This window comes from Ambystoma mexicanum, chromosome 4q, assembly GCF_040938575.1.
Source record: "Ambystoma mexicanum isolate Mex_15411 chromosome 4q, UKY_AmexF1_1, whole genome shotgun sequence".
Classification (NCBI taxonomy): domain Eukaryota; kingdom Metazoa; phylum Chordata; class Amphibia; order Caudata; family Ambystomatidae; genus Ambystoma; species Ambystoma mexicanum.
Window position 1 is genome coordinate 970,835,435 of NC_090928.1, and position 23,041 is coordinate 970,858,475.

At 45.7% G+C, this 23,041-nt stretch overlaps 1 protein-coding gene across 3 annotated transcripts in view; it reads right to left on the reverse strand.

The window, feature by feature from the left end:
* Positions 1-23,041, reverse strand: part of INTS7 (integrator complex subunit 7) — a 673,605-nt gene that overhangs the window by 396,651 nt on the left and 253,913 nt on the right. For all 3 annotated transcript variants that reach the window (XM_069608525.1, XM_069608526.1, XM_069608527.1), the window contains one exon: positions 2,253-2,387. In XM_069608525.1, coding sequence (XP_069464626.1) covers positions 2,253-2,387 — 135 coding nt within the window. The remainder of the gene's footprint in view (positions 1-2,252; positions 2,388-23,041) is intronic.

Below are 23,041 nucleotides of genomic sequence, written 5' to 3' on the forward strand. Positions count from 1 at the left end.
TTTCGTTACTCAGAAGTGAACTATGGTTTATTATTCAGAGGAAGGGAGCCACTCTTCTGGACCAAGAAGGTCACCACTTAGTCTGATTTAGAGTGTAAGGAAAGGAAATAGGTTTTTGAAACACGATGGTGGGTAACTTGCTTTGGACGGACATCCTTATGTAATCCTTAGTATTTGGTTGAAGCAGGGAAACCCCTCTTAGTAATAGGGTCAGGTAGGGTTTTTTCTTTTACTTTACATAATAAAAGTCTATAGCCAAAAATATGCCACCTGTGTGTCAGTCTCCTACTTCTACACCCTTACAGCCCGTTTACAAACAAATCTGTATTCTACTTGAGAACTGTTGCATTTCAAATATCGCTTTCAACTCTTATCTTTTTAAACCTTACATTTCAGAATTGCTCTACAGTACTCTGTACAATGTGGAGATTTGTCACACTTATGGCCCGCTTTAAGATTCTTCCCCTTATGATCGGAAGCACAGCAGGATTGGCGCCGTAATGGTTTTAGTGAGAATTGTTAGTAGAAACACATACATTCTGTGGCATAAACGAGACCAATGGTTTATGGCTCTTCTCAAAGTGTGCCTTTTTAGAATACATTTCCCAACACTGCCATAATTGTAAACTGCTTTCAATGACAACCATTATACATTTTCCAACTAACATGGTACTGCTTTAGAAAAATTGCACCATAATCTGCATTTCATTTCCATTCTTCTGAACTATTAGATTTCCTTAGACCCAACGAAGTTAGAGTGGGTTTTTTATGTGAAAAAATGTTCCTTACACTGTTACGTTACTCCCTTTCATTCTGTGTCTATCATCTAATGAAGATGTCTATGGCACTTCGAAGGTTTGTGCAATACACCTTCACAGCATATTGTCAGTTAGTCGAAACAAAGGTAACAAAACATGGATTATTGTCATTTTACAAATGGGCAAATAGCATCAAACTTTTCTTTGCTCTTAAATACAGTTTTTATTTTTTATTATTGTGCCTTTGGTTAAACAAAATTATAAACCTTAAGCACATACATGAAAATTCAAAGATGGAACAACATACAAAGGTAAAAGACAAGTCATAAATATTCGACATGTTAAAAACTGTTCCAAATGTTGCCTTACAGCTTTAAAAAAGAAGAAAAAAGAACAAGAAAACATTTCATATGTTTCCTTTTTAACTTAAAAGCAGTATGACAATTCTCTTAGTAAAAAAAAAAAAGATTAGTATGATAACAGATCAAGAGGCTCCGTCTAAAATTTCCTTCCATATGTGAAAGACAGCTGCAGTAAATGTGACAGACTCTGCACTGTATATACAGCTCCATAACTGTTCTGTGTACAAGGATTCCATACTAGAAATCATGGTCAAGTAGCCCTTAAGATATAGATTCAATAGCTTGGGACAGCTGGTAAATAAAATGTTGTGTGGTTTCAACTTCACAAGCACAAAAACGGCATATCCTATCCACATGCAGAATCTCAGTTCGGCGACCTAAAGCCTCTCTGGTGGGAAGAATATTAAGCTAACAACAATCTTTACCAAATAGGTGGTACACTTCGCAAAATCAAATGGAGAAGATCCCGCTTTCGAAGAATATATAGGAGAACATATTAGAGTCTCCCATAATTTGGTGGCAGGGACTTGTTACGTTTCCACTTTAGCGTAAACTGTGCCCTGAAACTAAATCTTCCTCTTTTGCACGCAAGATTGAAAACATTTGACTTTTACACTAGTAAAAGCTGTCTAGTAAGCTGCCCTTTTGCGCTCCGCCGTGCAAACGGTGTAAACAGCGCCTGCCATGTACGTAGCGTTTGGTGCAAAAAGCCAGCGGACTCCATAGAAATCCCCAGCATTTGCGCCAGCACGAAAATGCATGCTGGCGCAAATGCTCGAGTATTTGTATGGAGGAGAAGAAAGGGGCAACGGAATCGCAAGTTACGATCCGCCCCCCCCGCTTGGCTATAGAAATGAATGAAAATTAGCAGTAATGGAAATTCAATGCAAAAAGCCTTTACAGCTCAACCAAAGTGAGCTCCATAGTGTTTTAAAGGAAAACACTACCTGAAGTCGTAAATTTTTTCACAAATGCAGGCAGAGACAATCATATTTAGATCACCCATTCCTAGACGCAATGATTATGCTGTTAAAAGGCTAAACAATGGACATTCAAAATAGACGGTATGCAAAAAAACAAAAGAATCACACAAATTATTTTCTGGGAAAGGGCTGCATTAGCTTCGACTCACCTTTCTCCTGACAAGAGGCAACTATATTGGTGAGAACGCGGACCCCATGGGCAGCAATAGCTCGATTGCTATGGTAGCAGCACTCCTGCGCTAACTTCATCAAATCAGAAGGTCTTGTGGTGGTAGCGGGAGTTCCTAAATGAAAACATGAAAAAAAACTCACTGATAAACGCATCTTTCGCTCCGAGATGGAATCCATTCCATAAACTTCTACAAAAGATTTGCAAGAACCATTGATTTTTCTATTACTTTTGTATGTGCTAAAAATACATTGGAAGAATAACTATGCACCATGCTGGTGTGCTTCCCGGCAAGTTCCACCCCACCTAGTGCCACCATCTACCTTACCATGGCATTTCATTTTTTAATAATACATATTTAAAAAAGTCACTCTTCTGCAATTAGACCAGAACTTTTTGTTTCATTGGACACTAACTATCTATGTGTCAGGATCTCAAATAATCTAGTATTAGTCATATCCAAATGCAGTCACTGTTTTCTCCATTGTAATGCCACAGTATACACACAGAGGGAACGCAAGACACCTCAATTCCAGCGTTATGCTATTATTAATTTCACTGCAAAGTGACCTCCCGACAAGAAAAGAGGGAATTGCTGCTCATGTGGATCCCCCACTAACATGCGTTTATGGGGTAATCTGATGGTGCAATTACAACTTTTCTCATGGCTGATCCAGCAAAAGCCCCATAGATTGCACAACTTCCACTGTCAAGTCAAAAAGCTATTTTTGGGTTCCACTTGTTAACTTTGGTATGCCCCCAATCCTTCTGATGTCTCCACATATTTTCTACCACCAGCGAGGCTTTTTGTAAAGCCACAATGAAAGCTTTATGTGCTGCCATAAGTAGCCAATAAGGTTAACTAACTGCGCGGTCTTGTCACTTCTCCCGGGGGGAGAGGGTAATATGCGGGAGGACCTGATAGGGAGTGGTTCCCCACGTGGGGATAAGGACATCCACCTGGGGAATGTAAGTGACTTCAATCCAGCACTCCAACTAAGTCAATGCTTAGTATGGGATGCCCAATGGAAGCCCTTATTTATATATTTTTATGTCAAAGTTCTTTAAATCTGGATGATAAACCCTTATATAACGCCCCTCTCTTTGAATCCCCCTGACCTCACTGAGCCAAGAAGTAAGTTTGTTTTGGAAATTAAAAGGTTTATTTGAAGAATTGAACAATATATAGATTACACTTTTATGAATATGAATAATATCTGAATAGCGCACTTATGAATATGAACGGTGATCAGCAATGCGTAATATTACAATATCAACAATCTCTTTAATCATTTAGGAGTAGGAATAGGAGAATAATGTAGCAGAGAATACTTTGTATGGTTCAAGGAAATGCAATGATGGGAAATAATGCAACACAGAAATAAACTTGATATGATTTCAATCAAAAGACAATATAATCACTTTTTCCCCTGTGACTACTCACTCCTCCCACTATGCAATATGAAGAGATGGAAATGAGGGCACATAGGTTTCAGGAATACCATTAATAATGCCGTTCAATCCCAGTTCCCCCAGCAAGCTTAGAGAAAACAGGTATGATTTTAACAGGCAAAAATACTTTTGAATGTGATTGCAATGTAAGGGAAAAATATGCTAAAATGATTTTAATTCACTAGAGGAGATTCAGGATAAGTGAGTTACTTTGGATTGGTTCAGGTCAACACTAGCAATGATTTATGAATGATTATCAGATTGAAAACGAAATTCAACAGTTGCAAACAAGAAACAGCTATTTTGACATGTGGTGGAATGGAGCTAAATTGTAATTCGCTGCAACTTTTCCACGTGCGTGAAACGTGATTACGGAAAAACTATAATGACAGTTAAATTCCAGTTCTAGGATGTGCGGTTTAAAAGTTAGAGGTTCTTGTGAAGGTAGATTTTTCAGCAATAAAGTCAAGATTTCAAAAATGACAGATGCGCTTTAAAGATTTACCAACAAGGATAGGCTTATACTAAGGAGCTATGAAGAAGCAATACACTCAACGGGCAGCCACCAGAACAGCGGCACCTCCACTCTGATCCCTGTCTGTCAAAACACTTGTCCCTCTTCAGAAAATATCAGCGCAAAGATGATTATTGCTACAATTATCAAGAATTATGTGGAGGAGAGAATAATTAAGGATAGACAACAGAGGTTCTGTAATGCAGTTCTGGACAGGTACAAATGGATGGAATAGGATTACTTTAAACTAAGAGATTGGTTATGGACAGTTCTAGACTAGATACTCACTCCTATGGCTTTGGAATGGAATGGGCCCAGTCAAAGATCTGGTCAAGGGTTTGGCTAGGATTCTCTCGCCACCGGACAGGTCTTAGGCACTCTGGTCTCAGCACTGCGGTCTATGCGGCCTCTTGGACTGGATCTGACAGGTTCTGGATACAGCTCTGCTTTCTGGGTCTGGCTCTTGGTTCTAGCACAGGGTTCTTGGCTAGAATAGCAAAACAGCACAGCCCGGCTGTTGAATGTGAGAGCCCCTTGGAAGTTTAGGGGTTAGAACCAGGTTGCTAGGTTCTGCAGGCCTGCTGAGAAAAGGTTCAGCTTGTGGGTTAGGCCTCTCTGCTTTAAGGTTCCAGAGTTTGGTTCTAGAGCCTGGTTCAGGAGTCTGGTTTCTGGATCTATGTCTGAAGTCTGGAGTCTTCCTGCAGGGTGCTTCGCCAAGAAATCGGTTGAGAAGTGGAAAGTGTGTCTTGCCTGTCCTAAGCAGTCTCTATTTATGTATTTCCAAAGTGGGTGGGGAGGCTGATTCTACAATGCCCAGACCTCCAAGGATCTGATAGGTTAGAGGATTCCCTGTCCCCGGATTGGAGAAAGGATCAGCGTGTCATCCTGTGTCATCTTTATGGCTTGGGGAAAAACACTCCCCTTGGTCTCTGTACAGCATATCTTATTTTTCATAAAACACATATTTACAACATACACAACTTGTTAATATTACATAAATCACATGACAGATTAACTAAGGTACATTTCTGTTCAACTCTTATCTTCCTAAGAGCTTGGGTTCGGAAAATTACCACTTTTTGCGCTTTTGGTGGGTTTCTCAATATTATTTCTGCATCTATTTTTATCCATGCATTCACACCCCATCTGGGCACATCATTTTTTTTATGTTCATAGCATAAACACAGTGGCTACAATATGAATAATTCCGGGGTTTGGTCTCAGAATATCGCACGGAGTCCAGCTCAGTCTTAAACTGTGAGCGTATTTTTCATTTTAACAATCTCAAAGTTTCACATTTGTGTCCGTTTGTTATAATTTGTTATACGCATGTTTCTAAAACATATATTTAACCCAATGTTAAATCCACATTTCAGTCTGGTCCGCCCCCAGAGCTGTGCTAACTCAGAGGTCACATGTCTCTCCTTCCTGGCAGCAGTTTGTGGTGAGTCATGCCCGAATTAGCATTTTCTATTCAGCCCAAGGATTCCTTTGTCTGCATTGAGAGCAACAGGCCAGGGTGCCACTTCCAGTTCCTTTTGACACCAGCCTGTCAATCTCTTAGCCAAGGGCAGGGGGGAGTCTCCTTTGTCCAGGGAGAAGGTGTGGAATTGGTTTGAACACAGTGTGGGAAACTTTTAACTCTGAAACCAATGTCTACAAATTGTCTTTTCTTAAAATATAACTCACATTTTTCACAAATACATCAAGCCATTTCTTACTTCAAGCCTATTCAGAATATAGTTTTGAATTGTATCCACCTCTTAGGCTTCTGATAGCAAGTCTTTCTTTGGCATAGTTTGGGCTCAATGTACAACTTTACACAAAATGGTTTTAAAACGCCGGCTTCTGGTAAAGGTGAGTAACAGTATTACACCCATTTTTGACAGAGTTCTTCCAGCAAGCAATCCTCAAAAGTGGACTTTGTTCAGATAACACATACTTCTGTGGACCTTATATTTATGTAGATTCTTGCAGTAGAATGATGTTGACCCCCAATAAGGAGGTTGGATCTTTTTAGGTGGTTTGTGAGCCATGATTTTTGCACATTTTTGACAATCAAGAAAACGGATTTTCACACAGCTCTGCGTTTCTTTTTGGCCATCATCAATGCTTTTTCAAGTGATTTCAGGCTACTTTGTGGGTAGCCCAATGGTGGGTTTTGGCAGTGATCTCCTGTGCTCACTGACATAGGCAAAAGGAGATGGTGGCCTATTTTTCAGGTCTTCACTGCGCACTTTCTGGTGATTTCTGGAGAGCAGCATGCTTTCCGGCAGCCATTATGATGTTTCTGCTGCCAGCAATGCACAGTGATGTGGCAGGGCTTGGATTAGTGGGTTAAGACATCCCACAGGAAAAGCATCCCTAAAGCCCTGTCACATGACCCCCCTACCCTCAAGGTCACCCTTTTCTCCCACCACTGATAGTAGAACCATGTGTTATTGTAAAGTCATGACTGCGACAAATGTAAAACATACTGGGAACGAAGAAGAACATAAGAAGCATATGGAATAAACAGCCAAGTACTGTGACGAAGTGGCCCCAAAGGAAACATGATGATTGTTCCATGGAACTAGAGGAAGCATTGCAGTGTCCCGCGGGGGAGGAACCCAACAGAGCAAGATAAAAGGACAAGAAGGGCTAAGAGAAAGAAAGCAAGAAGAAAAAGAAGAAGCAGAAGGGGAGCCAGTTATGCGTTCTGGAGAGGCCAGGAGCTGCAAACTGGGAGAAACAGAAGTTTGTGGCAGGACTGTGGGGGCAGTGTGCGGGACGCCGGTGAAGAGTCGAGAGAGCCCTGTGCAGGTCTCACAGGAGTTGTCCTGCGAACAAGCTGGAGGAAAGACCCCGGTGGCGTGACCTGGGTAAAGTGTACCCTGCAGTCTGGAAACGGCACAGACACCTGAGGTCTTAAAACCCTGCAGAGCTGCGTTGTCATAGCAGGAAAAGTTGTGAGTAACATCACCCCGTAGAGCGGACCGCAAGAGGCAGACAGCAACAAGAAAGATGCGGGGGGCGTCCTGGAGAACGAGGACATCACAACCCAGGAAGAACCGGTAAGCTGCCCGGCCACGGAAAACCACAGGTGGCGGGAGCTGTCAAGAACCAGCAGTGGTCTTAAAAATAGTTAAAGAGTATATCGGGGGCCATCTCCTTGGTCGTAGTGCTCAGCCCAATACCACTACCCAAGCACAGTATATCAGGAGCTATCTCCCTCGTCACAGTGGTCAGTCCAATACCACTGCTCAAGCACAGTGCATCAGGAGTCATCTCCCTTGTTGCAGTGGTTAGCCCCAATACCACTGATCAAGCAGAGTGTGTCGGGAGCTATCTCCCTCATCACAGAGATTCACCAAATACCTACAAACAAGAAAGGTACGAAAAACCCTGGAAAAGATATCCATCATCAGAGGGTTAAATGGAAGCCAAATAAGGCTATGAGTTTTTCCACTTCCTGTAAGTAGTTAGACTAATTCAAGTGTTCTGCAAGAGTGCTTAAAGACCACTGTGAAGAACTTTTATAGAATGACCAGGAGAAGGGAGTCATTCTCTTTGTCCCTTGTGTCCCTTGACATTGAAGGTGTTACTTCTACTATAAGACTGAAGCAGTCAGGAGAAGGGAGTCATTCTCCCGGTGAAGGAAACACAAACTTCACTTTCATTAAAAGACTTATGTTTAGTGTTAGGGTTAGATTAGTTGGTTTCTGACGGAGGACCAAGAATATTGATTTTTAATGGACATTCTGACGGCTCACTAAAGTTTTCCTAGGTTGAGGCAGGGCAAGCCCCTTAGAATTAGGGAGAGATAGGTTTTCTTGAGTTCCACAATACAAGTGTATAGTCCACAAAATGTCCCCTCCTTTTCAATCTCCTTCTAAACCCTCAGACTACTCACAAAGTATGCTATTGTGTTTCTGGTTGGGTTTGCTTTCCAAGAAAGAGAGTGTTGGATCGCATGCCAGTGGCAGTTGTGAATTTTTTGTTTGGCTGCATTATGGATTGTATTGCATTGGTAGCCATCTGCCCGGTATAAAAAGAGCAAAATCGCTACAAAGTTTATTTATTTTTAAAGACCTGTGACTTGCCCATTTTCTTTGTGGGTCTTCTTTTGGCAATTTTTGCCTATATGAACTCTCATTCAGCACTCGCAAAGGCTTCTTTTCTTTAATGCAATTCAATTTTAGACTGGATGAGGGTTCCCATACAGCTCAATCCACATACCAGCATGTGCCTGTGGAAGTGGAAGCGGAGCTTGGCTGGCCACCTAAACTTTACAAATGGTACACAGATCGTGACTGGGAGGACTACCCTTTTTGTTTATATATGTCTGGCACTTTGATCAAGTTACTGGAGAAGAATACACCCATGAGTATTACAGAGAACCAGAAGAAGGAGTCAGAGTAATTACTTACATGTTTCAAGGGAGTTTACCCAAATCAAAAGAAAACGCCTATCTAGCCTTACCACTGTGAGGGAAGTTCCTTACCAAACAAACTAAAACTAATGGTGCTCTTCAAATGTCCCAAAAGAAAACAGTCCTTTGTTCAAATCCAATTTAGATAACTAGCCCTACCACTTAAGAAAACTTAACAAAAAGAAGAAGTTTGTAGCAACAGCCTCCGTCTTTGGTGGTTGCCTGGTCCCATGTTTTGGATCTTTCTCCCAACAGAAGTATTACAATTTCGTCAAGTTGTGAATCTCTTTCCAAACAACGGTTTTACATAAAAGTTCGCTAAAATTCATCAGTTTCTTGTAGCAAAGTCCTCAGCCTCTGTGCAGGTTCTGTATGCCACTTTTGATATGTATTTCAGATGGTTTCCTTTTCCTCAGGAAAGACAAGGTTTACGTACCACAACTACACAATTTCCTGCATGGTGCTTGAACGTGTCCTTGTCTGAAGTTTCCCAATAATTGAACCCTTCAGGTTCTCTTTATTCCCAGTGCTGTTCACTAGGTTTCCTATTTTCAGGACTACCCAAAGTCCTCTGGCCCTCTATCAGGATTGTTTTAGCAGGCCCGCTCTATGGTGTCTGCCCGTTCAGGTTTTCCAGGCTCCCACAACCCTTGTGGCTTCTCAGGGCTCCACAAAGCGCTCTGGCCTCTGATAGGCTTGCTTTGCCTCTATTCAGGTTTATCTGGCTCCCGTAACCCTAATGGGCTTTCCCAGCCTTGGACCACTCAGCTCGCCCCTCTCTGCAGCGATTCATTTTTGGGAGGGTTCCCCCTTCACTTCCGCTGCCCAGCTCGAAAATTAATTTACTTCTCGTGCGAATTTGTGATTTGGTCTCTCCGCTGCACTCTGGTCTCGGCATCAGTTAACAGGCCCCAAGTCCACCACGGCTTCCGTGTGGTTGTGCCACAAGGCAAGACGGTTGCTTTAGTGCCCAGTCTCCATCTTGACCCATGCCTCTTTGATGGTCAGGACGCAAGCCTTCCGGCGTCTTGCAAGGGTTTCATTTGCATTTTGTTAGCAACACCGGAACTTCCTGACTTATTTCAAAAGGTCACAATTGTGCTTCCACGAAGCTTCGGACTTCGTGAGTTGATTTAAGGGGTTTTCCAATGTCGCCAAGTGTGTTTTCTTGGTCAAGCCATCTCCAGGGATTCTGCTTGCAGACCCTGCTACAGGAACTGGCACGGATCAAAATGGAATCTTGACACCCGAACAGGCCTCTGCACTCTGGAAGTCTGGTCTTCGACTTCTTCCAACAGCCTTATCCGCATTCTGGGGCTCTTCAGACTTCCAGTTCACTGCTGGTCCTGTCCACTTTGGTCTTCTCTTGCAACCCATCCTACTCTTAGAGCCCCTGCGCACTCTGCAATGGTGCTTGGCTTGATATCTAGAATCCTTCTTCTTTGGGCCTCTGAATGTCCAACCTAGGTTTAGGTCTCCTCTGCTTGGGTCCTCCATCATCCCCAGACTGAAGGTAATTTCCTCTGCAGCTCTTTTGCTGGCTAACATACTCTCAACTCTGGAAATGGTGAGGCTCTTGGATGTGCAAAATCCACCAGAGTTTTGCGGCAAGGTAGGTTTGCGTCTTGGTGTTTACAGTCTTATTAACAATGGTTGCAGTCTTTACCAGTGTTCTTCCTGGAATGGGAGGCCAATGTAATTGTTTTAGGATTGGAAACATTTGGACACACATTTTACGGTCCTGTGATTTACTTTCTTTAGGAGGAGTGTGGGGGAGGGGGGTGAGGTAAGAGGCGGCAACCCCAGCTGTGAAATCACAAGGGCCTTAACCGTGGTCCAGAAATCTGACTGAGCGAGAAAAGGTTTGATCTAGTAAGTGCTAGGCGATTTGAATGTTCTTGCTATATGTTGGCGCAAGGATCAATTGCCATTGGTAAGGTATTGTACGTTTTTATCGTATCTAAATGTTTGCATGTACAAAAAGTCCTAAAAATGCTACCACCAAAAGTTTGAACCTTTGGTGGTAGCATTGTAGGTAGATATAAAAAATAAAAAGACTGTGGGGGATGCGGAGGTCGCCTCCGCAACACCCCGCTCACTATAATGTGTCGTATAGTGAGCGGGGGACACCTCTGCAGCTGCCGAAAAAAAGAAAAACAGGGGCTGTGTGGGTGTCCCCCGCAACACCCCACTCACTATACTGTGTGGTATAGTGAGCAGGGGTTGCGGGGGACACTCCTGCAGCTCCTGAAAAAAATAAAAATACCCTGCAGCGCTGGTTCCCAATCACGGAAGTGAAAGGGAACAGGCGCTGCATGGACACAACGTCTGGAAAGGTAAGTAGGGTTTGGGTATGTTGGAGGTGGGGGTGAGGGTGTGTTAAGGGTGTGGGTGTGGGTGTGTGGTGGGTGTGTTATGAGAGTGTGGGTCTGTGGGGGTTTCAATGCGTGTTCGCATGGGAAATGTGCAAACCTTTATGGTTCGCACATTTCTCACACCAGCTTTTCCGTCGCTGACTTTTCCGCAACAGAAAAATCAAGTAGTTCTGTTGGTAATCGCCTTATGTATCAAGAGGGTGGGACAAACTCCGTTTTTTGGTGGGTTGAACTTCAGGTATGTGCTCCTCACCCAGGTTTTGATTATTACAAGGCAGTCCCAGAGGTATGGAATGTCCTATGCACAATTCACTTTAACATAACGGTGCATCTCATTTGCATACTAGTGCACTGATATGACTGGGTGGGTGAGGGGTGAACCCAGCAGCTTCACGTATAGATAAAATAATAAGGGGGAAGAGGATGGAGTCCTGATGAGCTCAATTAAGACCAGGTAGCAGCCTGATCCGAAATGACCAATTTGGACTTATTGGTGCCTGTTAAATATGCAGTGAACTAGCTAAAGGCATGCCACTTATTCATATTCTGTCCCATGGTAATGTGATCAATAGGATGTGATTTACCTTATCTTGCAGAGAGAATTGGTAGGAACAGGAGGCAGGAGCCTTCTCGGTCTATAATCTTAAGTACCTCATCATTAACCTGTATGGTTGCTGTTTCTGAGCTGTTAGTCATGGTGTAGCCCTTATTGAGCATTTCTGTCAAGGAGTTGGTTGGCTACTACCTTCTTGATGATTGGATCTATGAATATAAGGCTGGAGATTGGCCGGAGTTTGGGAAATCACTTGAGTGGAAGTGGGTTTCTTGAGTAGTGGTCGGAATAATCCTGTTTTGGGAGGGTTTGGGAAGTTGCCCTGTTGGAGGGAGGCATAACGATGTGGAGTAGCAGGTGTGTTAGGTGCTCAAACTAGATTTTATAATGCTGGCAAGTACTATGTCAACTGTGTAGGTTTTAGTGATGTGAGAATGTAGGTAAGGTTCTCTGGCCTGAGGGGCTCAAGGCTGGCAAGGTGTTCTGTGGGGTTGAGGGCAATCAAGAGGGGTGTGTCTAGAGTTTTTGCAGCATCGATAAGTCCCCATATTTTATTAATCTTGTCAATTAAGTTTATAATAGCGTTTCATAGTTTTACGGATTCCAAGATTACTGGCTCAGATAGTGGGGTTGACCAACGTTTAACAGCTCCAAAAGCGGGCATTGCTGCTGCCATCACTGTAGAATGAAGTGGCTTCAGCCTCTATGATAAGAGTCCAGCAAGCACTACAGAGCGCTTTTAATGGAAGGAGAACCTCCTGACAGTGAGATGTATGCCAGAGGTTCTCTAGTCTACTGATGTTACACTTGCTGTCTATTAGATCTTAGGTATATGAGAAAACTGAGGGTTTCCCCCTGGTGCAACAGAGTTTTAATGGGAGAGTTGATCGACCAACTGTGTCTTGGTTTGGTTAAAAGTGTTGACCTTGGGGTTGTCCCTGGATGTTGTCACCAGGGATGGTTAAGGTCACTTTGGGGAAAGTTTTTGAAGAATGCTGCAGTGGCATGTGAGTTCTCAATAGTCAATAGGAATTTGTGGAAAGTTTCAGAAGGAATGCCATAGTGAGATTTGGGGTTTAACCTGTGCCTTATTGTTAGAGAGGAAATGTGTGAGGTGGAGGAGGATGACAGCACAGTCAGTCCAATTGAGCAGAGTAGGTTTGGAGCATTTAGCAAGAGGGGAAGTATTGAAGGCGAAGTCTAATTTGTTGCCTTTAATGTTTGGTGGATGTTAATACAAGCTGCTTTAAGTCCATAGATTTTGTGAGTTCATGAGGACCTCCCCAATCTTTTTGTCAGCTGGGGCCCAGGTAGGTGGAAGCTGCCAAGAAAGATGATTGAGTGGAGGATAGAGGCTGAGGGGAAGAGGTTGATGCTTTCCTCCAAAACAGATGCTCTGGTTTGATGGGAAGGTGGCAATCTATATGTGTGACAATGGGAAGTGGTAGATTAAGTTGCTCCATGGCAGCAAGTGAAGGCCAATCCTGGATGGTGCAGATTCAGTCGGATTTGTGTATAACAGTGAGGCCCTCTCCCAATACTTCCAAGTGAATTAGAGACAGGCCCCAGTGATGAAGATGGCATCAAGGGAGTGATGAGGGCTGTGATTATGAGCTGTGTGTGGGATGGTGAGCCTTGATAAGCATCATGGCACGTAAGAGAATGGGTTGCAGTGGTGGTGTAGCGAGTGGGAAATGCACGAGTTTGTGAGGATGTCCATTGGTGCTTCAGGTGAATTTGGGTTGTTTGACTGTAATGGGAATGCTTGCGGTCGAGATGACCATAGCTACCTTGCCCGTTAAAGTCTAACAACCCATACAGTACATATATCCACCAACCCCTTACTTACCTTTTGGTGGCACACCTTGTTGTGTACCGCCGACTCTCCAGACTCCCTGCAACACTGATTCCCTGCACTTGCGTGTTTGGGAAACGGCGCCGCAGGGTTCTTTGTTTTTAAAAAAAAAACATTTTCCCAAGTGGGGGACGCCCCTGCAACCTCCACTGCCATTATAGCGTTCAAGGGGACGGGGGACACCACCGCAGCCCTTGTTCCCCTTCTTTGCTATAATGGATTTGAATGGCATATTTTATCACATTTTTGGTTGCATGAGATTTTCAGACAGCCTAAATTTGGTCAAATGTACCATTCATGCTTTTTAATTCGGTCTTTTTGGGTATTTCTGCTTCAGGTGCGATGCATGTTTGCGATTCAGTGGGATTGAAAACATGGGGATGGCTGAGGAGACACAGGGTTGTAATTACATTTCCCCACTAGCAATGTTGCGCAGTGATAGAACTTGGATTGCTTAGTTACAGTTTAGTAATCACCATGTAAAGTAACTGCTCAGTAAATTACATCGGTTGATGGTCAAAGCAGATTACTGCCCACTTTTACCAGGCGACACAACTTCATTAAAAACCATATCTAAAAGAAAATGTTCCTCCGATGTTGGCGCTTTGGCTCATGTCATTTTGCTTTTTCAAACAATACTGAAGTTTAATTTCCTCATTAAAAATACAGGACTACAAGGAGCAGATTTGAAGAGTGCTATGGGCATGGGTGCCAGGACTGGTAGAGTATCTAACCTGACATGGGACAGCCTGAAGATGTACATTCCAAAAAGGCATTTTATATTGCTAAGTGGTCCCTTGTAAACGCCATACCGCTCCGGCTTTTCAGTAAAAACCACTTTGCATTCTGGCACTTGTTGTTTTGTTTTTTCCCAAAAGGATAGACCCAAACATTTCAAATGCAATGTGCAGTTGGGTGAAAAGCAAAAATTGGCCAGTTGAAACCTACTTTCTTCCCATAAGAAACTGCAGTCTACATGGAAAGGAGGCAGGGCTAGATATTCTATCCACACATAGTATGGGGCAATTAGAGATTTCTATAAATTGCTCAGTGTTGCATTATCAAAAGAAAGTTGCATGCCTTTATCATCGTTTTAAATAGGCATTCAGCTTGTTGCACATTTTGTGAAAAATGTGTGCAGTTCCACAAAGTAAAACTATTTCCTTTTAAAAGAGGCAGACAGCTTTGTGAAGGCATGCAATTATTTACTTTTACCTTTTATTTTGCAAATTAATCAACTGCAGTGTAGGATTATTGTGTTAAATTCCATTAAGATTTGGAATTTAACATGTACAAAAGGGTCAGTGAAGACTACCTTCTCCTCGCAGGCGTTTTTTATTAGCACCCTAGGCAGGGGTGCTAGCCAACCAGAGAGCTCAAAACACAGGCTGGATTCCCTGGTGTAAGCCCGCGTTTGGAACTCCCCCAGTCCTGCGCACCCCCTCTGTGCATTCCTTGCTCCTCTTCCTCCACCATGCTCCACACCTCTTCAAAATCCTGGACATCACTGCCTACTCGCAAGGAACAAGTTACTTACCTGTAACTGTTGTTCTCCAGCATGGGTCTGGCATGGATTCACATGCTCATGAATATTCCCTGTCGTCAGGCTGGGAATCCTCGGTAAAGAAAAAAATCAGTTTAATTTCTGAACTGTCTTTCTCCTAACAACCAACCACTGAGCTCTGGGTTATACTGCCCCCAGCCAATGACTGCCCGCTACCTAAGCCCCTCATCTGGCAGCCATCTTCAGATTTGGTAGCATGTAAAGTGCCAGTAGGACCAAGAGAAAAGCCGTAGAGGGGTAGGCGGGAGGCTTCGCATGTGAATCCATGCCAGACCCATGTTGGAGAACAACAGTTACAGGTAAGTAACTTGTTCCTTCTCCAGCATGGCATCTGGCATGGATTCACATGGTCATGAATAAATACATAGCAGTACACACATGCACAACCACGGGAGGTGGCAAGGCTCACTTTTCAGAAGCATTTCAACAACACTGTATAGGGGATGACACTAAGGTTCTTTCATTATCACCTTCACATAATGAATGTGACACTTCTATGCACCTGTTGGTTATAGTTTAGTGTGGCACTTTAATTTGGGAAGATGGAAGAGGGGGGTGTCGTCCTGGGGCACCTGTCCAAATAAGGGGAAATACACGGTTCCTACATGTCATATGTTGCTTTTTAAACAGCTCTCATGCTAAGGCTTGGCAGCTAGTCACTTAAGATATAACCTAGTGATAAGTTCATGTTTGGTTGTTCTACAGGGGCTGAACCAAGGATCACTATTCCTGATGAAGGTGGTCTACAATTCTCAATATACCACCGAAACGCCAGTTTTGCCACTGTCTTTGCACGGGGGTTGCGCTTACACCCGTGACCAGTGGACGTGGTTACTCACGCTTACCATTACTCTGGACAGCGGAAGACGTAGTACATTATTTTAGCCTTATGTACATTTTTTCAGCTTTATGTTTAACTTGAATACGTTTAAAACCCCTCTGTCATTTGTTCTGTAACTAAAACTTACCCAGTTCTTATCTACATTCTGGGTTGATTTTGCCGCATAACAAGGCCAAAGATACTAGCCTTAATTGAGCTAGGGACAGTTAGCTATAGTCTGTTCTATGACCTATCTAGCACATTAAGCCTTACAGACAGACCCAGGCTGCTGTCCCACTGAGCGCGATTTGTTAAATTCAGCTTCTCTTTCTTTCTTTTTTTTTTAAAGTCAAATGTATTTGTGTATTATCAAGATTTGATTTCTATTTTGTACGTTTTGTAAATATTTGTCATCTTTTTATGAAATCCTTTATTATTTTCTTCAGAAGTATTGATGTAATAAAAAAACTGTTTACATACGCTCCACAATTTGTTTTTCCCTTTCTTATAAACAATTATATCTTTTTCTGTACTATTGTGTTTTTGTGGTTTTGTGCCAACAAAAATATACACTGCACAAGCCTAGTATGATAGGTGATATTTCTTTACTAAATTGTATGATTTATTTGTGACAACTACCAGTCTAGTAATTGCTGGTAGTCCCTTAATCAGTTGTACAATACTATTTACACGGGAACACTCCTTCATTTCTTTAAAGGCTCAACATAAGCATCTCTTACCTCCTCACCTTCAAGCTAACAATGTTGCGCAGCACTGCTTGGCCAAATCTGGACTCCTCCCTGGAATCCCTGTCGACGCAGTAGAATCGCGAGAAGGTATGCGTCGACCTCCACGTAGCAGCCCTGCAGATGTCCAGCAGGGGCACATCAGACAGGAACGCCGTAGTTGCAGCGATCCCTCTGGTCGAATGGGCTCTCGGACAGCCAGGCAACGGTCGGTTCGCAATGGGTGATGCAGCCGGAGAGCAACCTGGAAATGGAAGCCTTGGAGAGGGCCTTCCCTTGATTCACAGGGCCAAAGTTCACAAACAGTTGTGACGTCTTCCGGAAACTGTTTGTGCAGTCCACGTAGAACTTCAGTGCTCTAGCCCCATCCAGCGAGTGCAAAGTCCTCTCGGCCGGCGACGAAGGCGCCGGAAAGAACACAGGCAACACCAATGGCTCATTTAGATGAAAGTCCGACGGCACCTTGGGCATGAAGGAGGGGTGCGTCTGCAGCACCACCCTTTTGTCGTGAAATGTCTAATAAAGTGGCTTACAGGACAGGGCCTGAATCTCACCCACTCGTTGTGCAGATGTGATGGACATGAGGAACGATGTCTTCCACGACAAAAACTTCAGTGGAACTGTCTGCATAGGTTCCAATGGAGGGCCCATGAGCCGAGTTAGCACCACATTGAGTTCCCACACTGGGGCTGGAGCCTTCACCGGCGGGAACGAATGCCACAGTCCTTAACTCCTTAACCAGATGATGTGACCATAATGACGACCGTCCTGGAGATCTGGTATAGCGAGAGATAGTCGCCAGATGAACTTTGATGGAGGCATGAGTCAGCCCTGCTTTGGCCAACAGCAGCAAATACGGCAGCACATGCGGAGCCGTGACTCAGAGGGTCGATCTTCTGTGTACAGCACCAAACGGCGAACCTCTTCCATTTATGTCCATAACATTTAAGAGTAGATGATGTCCTGGTCTTGGCAAGCACCTCCTTGCAATCCGCTCGGAGGTCGTAACCCCCAAAATCTAACGCTGCAGGAGCCAGGCCTTCAGTTTCAGCGATCCTGGGACGTGATGCAGAATTGCGCCTCCTTCTCGGGCTAGAAGATCTGTGATCACCGGAAGCTTGACGGACGGGATGCTGACATGTCGAGAAGGTCTGGGTACCAGATCTGCCTCGGCCACGCCGGTGCGACGAGGATCATCCTGCACCGGGACCGTCTGAGTTGATTGACTAGTCGAAGAAGCAACAGCAACAGAGGGAACACATACAGAAACAGGCCATCCCAGGGGAATGAGAATGCGTCCCCCATGCTCCCCAACTGGGGAAACCTGCTGGTGAACCTTCGACACTAGGTGTTCGTCGCTGTCACAAATATATCGGTCTGGGGATTGCCCCATCTGCGGAACAGGTGATCCACTTGGTCCTGCCAAAGCGCCCACTCGTGGCAAGAGCGCAGCTCCCTGCTGAGCGAGTCGGCAACAGTGTTCTTCACTCCTGCCAGGTGAAACGGGAGGAGGAACATCCCTTGGGCAATGATCCAGTGCCATAGGTCCTGCACTTCCCTGGAGAGCACTGAGGATATGGTGCCCCCACTGCTTCCTGATGTAAAACATTGTGGTGGTGTTGTCCGTGAAGACCCGCACCACCTTGCCCTTGAGTGATGGAAGGAAAGACTCGAGGGCCCAAAACACAGCCTGCAGCTCCAACACGTTGATGTGTAACGTTTTCTCCTCTGGTAGCCACAGGCCTCTTGCTGGAGACTCACGGTGTGAACTCCCTGTAACAACGTGGATATCCGGGACATCAACGGTAAGTTATGGTGATTTATTGTCCTGGTCCTGTACTCCATCATTAAACACGGGGATGGTAGGGGACACAGATGACAACATCACAAGGGAAACACCAGGCACACCCCCATACCCATACTCCTCAGCTCTCAGCTTTCTCTCTCAGTCCCAACGGTCACCCAATGGAACACTCCGACCCTCACATTCCACTAGCTCACGACATCACTACACTGCTACTGCAAGCCACATTACAACACCTCTCCCTCCCTAGAGAAGCACAACAAAATGAATAAGGTAAAGAAACCAGCACGAAACCCCAATCATCCAAACACGGTACCAGAAATCCCGCACACAGCGGCCGCCTATGCCCAGAACCCCTGGCAACCCAGAACATATAAGGAACCACACACATGGGGAACCATTCACAGGCCAAACGGACCACATGGAAAATGCCAATGGCACACTAACTCCATAACAATAACCTGTCACGACCTTCGACATCTACTCCCCATGTCCCTCGACTCTCACCCTCGAGGACTAAAACAATAAACAGCGCACTTACGCCTTTCCCGAGCTGCACCTCACAACCTAGAGCTGCCACCCCTAGACATACTATTGTTAGGGAACACTAACACAACTACCTAACCAACTTAACCACCTACGCACCAAACACCTTCCACTCCGGTCTGCCCCCTGGAGTCTCAGAGCTGCCCCTCTGAGCACAAAGCAACCGCCCCCCTAAACAGAGCAACAAATGCCCAACAGCAGCCAAGGGACCCACAAACCACAAATCGGATTGGTGTACCCCAAAAGAAACCACATTCACTATCCAGCACCACACCCACTAAACCATCTTCTCTCCCTTATGCTACACCACCTCCAGACACATCAGTAAGACAACCTGTTATACCAAACTAGGAAACAGGAGGCAAACAGCACTACCTCAGATCCAACATAGTAACCTACCCCAGTCTAAAACCAGGTACTATGAAAACGCTGGCAAAAACCGAAAAACCCTCAACCATAGCGACCAACCTAGGCCCTTAGACTAAGCGCTACGGAACCTGAAATTCAAATTATACTCAGGCATAGTGACCCAACTGGAATTTAAAACAAACTATGAAACACACAACAACAAAAACTCTGCCCCGAGAACAACACCCATAGTGACCTACCCTGATAATGCACCAGGCACTATGACCACAACAACACCACATCAACTCCAATCACAAGACTAAGGAATAAGGCACTACTGAGAACAAACACCATAGCGACCGACCCCGGCACCAAACCAGGAACTATGGAACAACAAAAATATACTGCCCGAGATACACCACAAACAGTGATCTACCCCGGCATTAGACCAGGCACTACGTAAACAGGACAACATGATGGGAACAGGCACACCACACACTCTGAACACACACAAAGCAATCCAACTCAATACACATAGCGACCTACCCCAGGATTAGAACCGGGCACTATGGGAAAAGACAACACCTACACTCTAACTGCTTCAACACACGCCCTCACACACAGACATAGCGACCTACCGTGGCACTGTTGCCAGGTGCTAAGGACCCCAATGCAGGCATAAACACGCGACCCCACACGTGCACCAACTCACTGTACTCACACCGATACAGTACACTCCACACTAAGCATACACAGCTATGAAATGCAGATTACATTACATAATGCATGGTAAAAATAGGTGCAAACAATATTTTGAAATGTCACCCAGACCCTGGGTAATTCCATCCACCGATATATCTGGGATGGCTCGCTGCCACGCCGCATGAAATAAACGTTCCACGCTGCAAGAAAGTCATGTCACAGAACACTCAGTTCACGATTAGCTATGCGTTCAACCTCCTGAACGCTGCTGGTGGGCAGTATTCCTCAATGGCAACAAAGCACGGTAGTCATTACATGTCATCATGTAATTAAAGCATTAAACACTCACCTCAAACCCCAACTGCCCCCTCCCCGTTCCAAGGGACAAGGGCAGGAAACCCCAAGTCTAAACTCTGCACCAAGGCATTATAATCCACAAAAGGTCACAACGAAACACACTCTTATGCACAAGACAACATCCTTCAATAACACACCCCTATATCGATGCCGGGGACCAAAAATGAGGATGCTGTGAACCTATCCCCCTAACATGGGCCACAACACAAACTCACTCACTCACTCACTCACCACACATACGGGCCGTGACACTAACCTGACCGAATGTCCCATAGCCGAGCTCAAGCCAGGCAAGATCTGGAACTATTGTGCCCAGCCCGGAATCAGCAAATGATGCAAGGAATTCACAAAGATTGTTAGACTGGCTTGCAATGGTAAGCTGACAACAGCCAGTCTATGCTCCGATGATACGCTCTCTCTCCGGCGCGTTCCTAGGCACTTACAACACGCCAAGAAAAAGGCTTGAGATGCAGGAAAACAACGGTCACTGCTCACGTGACCCATTGGAAACGCCTCTCCCAGCTGTGACGTCACCAGTCCGCCTCAAACTACTGTCCTGGCAACTTGCATCGGAACTGTCCGTAGGCACTTCCACGCACCCTTCCTCTGGCACACGCTGCAGTGAAAACAAACACGAGCGACCAGAAACATCCAAGTCCACTGGCATGTATCTCTCCATGGAACAGTGCGGACCCTTTCCTTAGATGCCGCTGCACATAGACCCCTTCATCCAACAGTGCGGATACTCTTCCCAGCTGCCGCCGCGCACGGTCTCCTTCCAGACATTGAAAGAGGGCGGCGCAGGTCCGGCCTGTGACAGGGATAAACCGTGCTACACGGGAGAAACTGCGCTCATCTACCACTGATAAATGGGCACCATGACGACTGTCGGCACCCCGCACTGCCGAACACATGGTCGGGTTTCACCTCTGTTGGACTTCCGACTGCGCTGGCACCAACAACGGAACTATTCCAAAGCCGCATAGCTCGGCCCCTCTGATGAGTGGAAAACACAGGTGGAGCAGGGCTGACTTCAGTCGGCGGCGCACTGTAAAGCAACAAAAGTTGCATTGCTCAACCCACCCTGGACAGGGGAGCACGCACCAACTCCAAAAGCCCCAACAGTCACCAGGGTGCCCCTTACTGCACGTGAGGGGCCACGAACTTCACACGGCCGGTCAACACAAAGGACCCGCTGGGTGTGGGGGACCTCACGGGGGAGGTGTTCCACACGAGCTGCACCCCTCCCCCCGGCAGCGCCATTGGAGAGGCAATCCAGCTACCATCCCATCCTCGTCGCCAGTGTAAAAATGTGGATATCTGGGACATCAAAGGTAAGTTATGGTGATTTATTGTCCTGGTCCTGTACTCCATCAGTAAACACGGGGATGGTAGGGGACACAGATGACACAAAATCACAAGGGAAACACCAGGCTCACCGCCACACCCATACTCCTCAGCCCTCAGCTTTCTCTCTTAGTCCCCAGTCCCCCAATGGAACACTCCGACCCTCACATTCCACTAGCTCACGACATCACTACACTGCTACTGCAAGCCACATTACATCACTCCCCATCCTTTCAGGGAGACGTCCGTCGTGACTGTCCCCTGGTACGGTGGGGTCTGGAAATCTGCGCCTCTGGACAGATGAGCGCGAATCCCCCACCACTGTATCGCTCAACGGAAACTCTCGTTGAGTGTGATCTTGTCCTTGAAGCTTCCCGGCACTTGAATCCAACAGGTGTTGACGAACTCCTGTAGGGGACGCATCTGTAGCCTGCACAGCCGAATGAGGTATATGCATGACAACATCATGCCAAGCAAAGACTTGATGGACCTCAACCTTGCCACCTTCAGAGCCAACAGCCTTTGTACCTTTCCCAAGATGGCCGCTATCCTCTCCTCCGATGGAGACGCCAAGCACAACACCGTGTTGAGTCGGGCTCTGAGAAACACCACGTCCTGCGATGGAATCAATCAGGACTTTGCATAGTTCACCAAGAACCCCAGATCCGTCAGTAGGCGCACAGTCTTCGCCGTGTGGTCGATGGCGATCTCTTTCGAGCTGGCCCGGATGAGCCAGTCGTCCAGATAAGGGTAGACTGGAATCCCCTGCAGCCGCAGCTGCGCCGCCACTGGCGCCAGGCACTTGGTGAAGACCCTTGGCGCGGACTTCAATCCAAAGGGCTTTGAATTGGTAGTGCTTCCCTTGCACCATAAAACGCAGAAACTTGCGGTGCCCCTTGTGAATGGGGATGTGGAAGTATGCATCCTCTAAGTCCAGCAACGACAGAAGTCCCCCTCTTCCAGCTGCCCGAGCGCGTGCTGAAGAGTGACCATGCAGAATTTTTTGGACTTGATGTACTTGTTCAGTTGACGAAGGTGGAGAATGGGCCTCCAGCCCCCCCCGTCTTCTTTCTGACGAGTAAGTACCTTGAGTACACTCCGGAGCCCCGGAGCCTCTTCGGTACGAGCTCCATCGTGCCTTTCTTCAGCATGGCCCGCACTTCCAGCAACAGCTGAGGGACATGGTTTTCCTGCCGGGCCACTGGTGTTATTCTGGGACACTTCCGTTGAAAAAATTGAGGGTGTGTACGTGGGCGAGAGAGTCCAACACCAAACGGTTGGTGGAGATGGTCTTCCACACGCTGACGAAATTTGCCAGCCGGCCTCCCACTAGGGTGCACGGGTGGTGGCCCGACACCACCGCTGGTTCAATCCT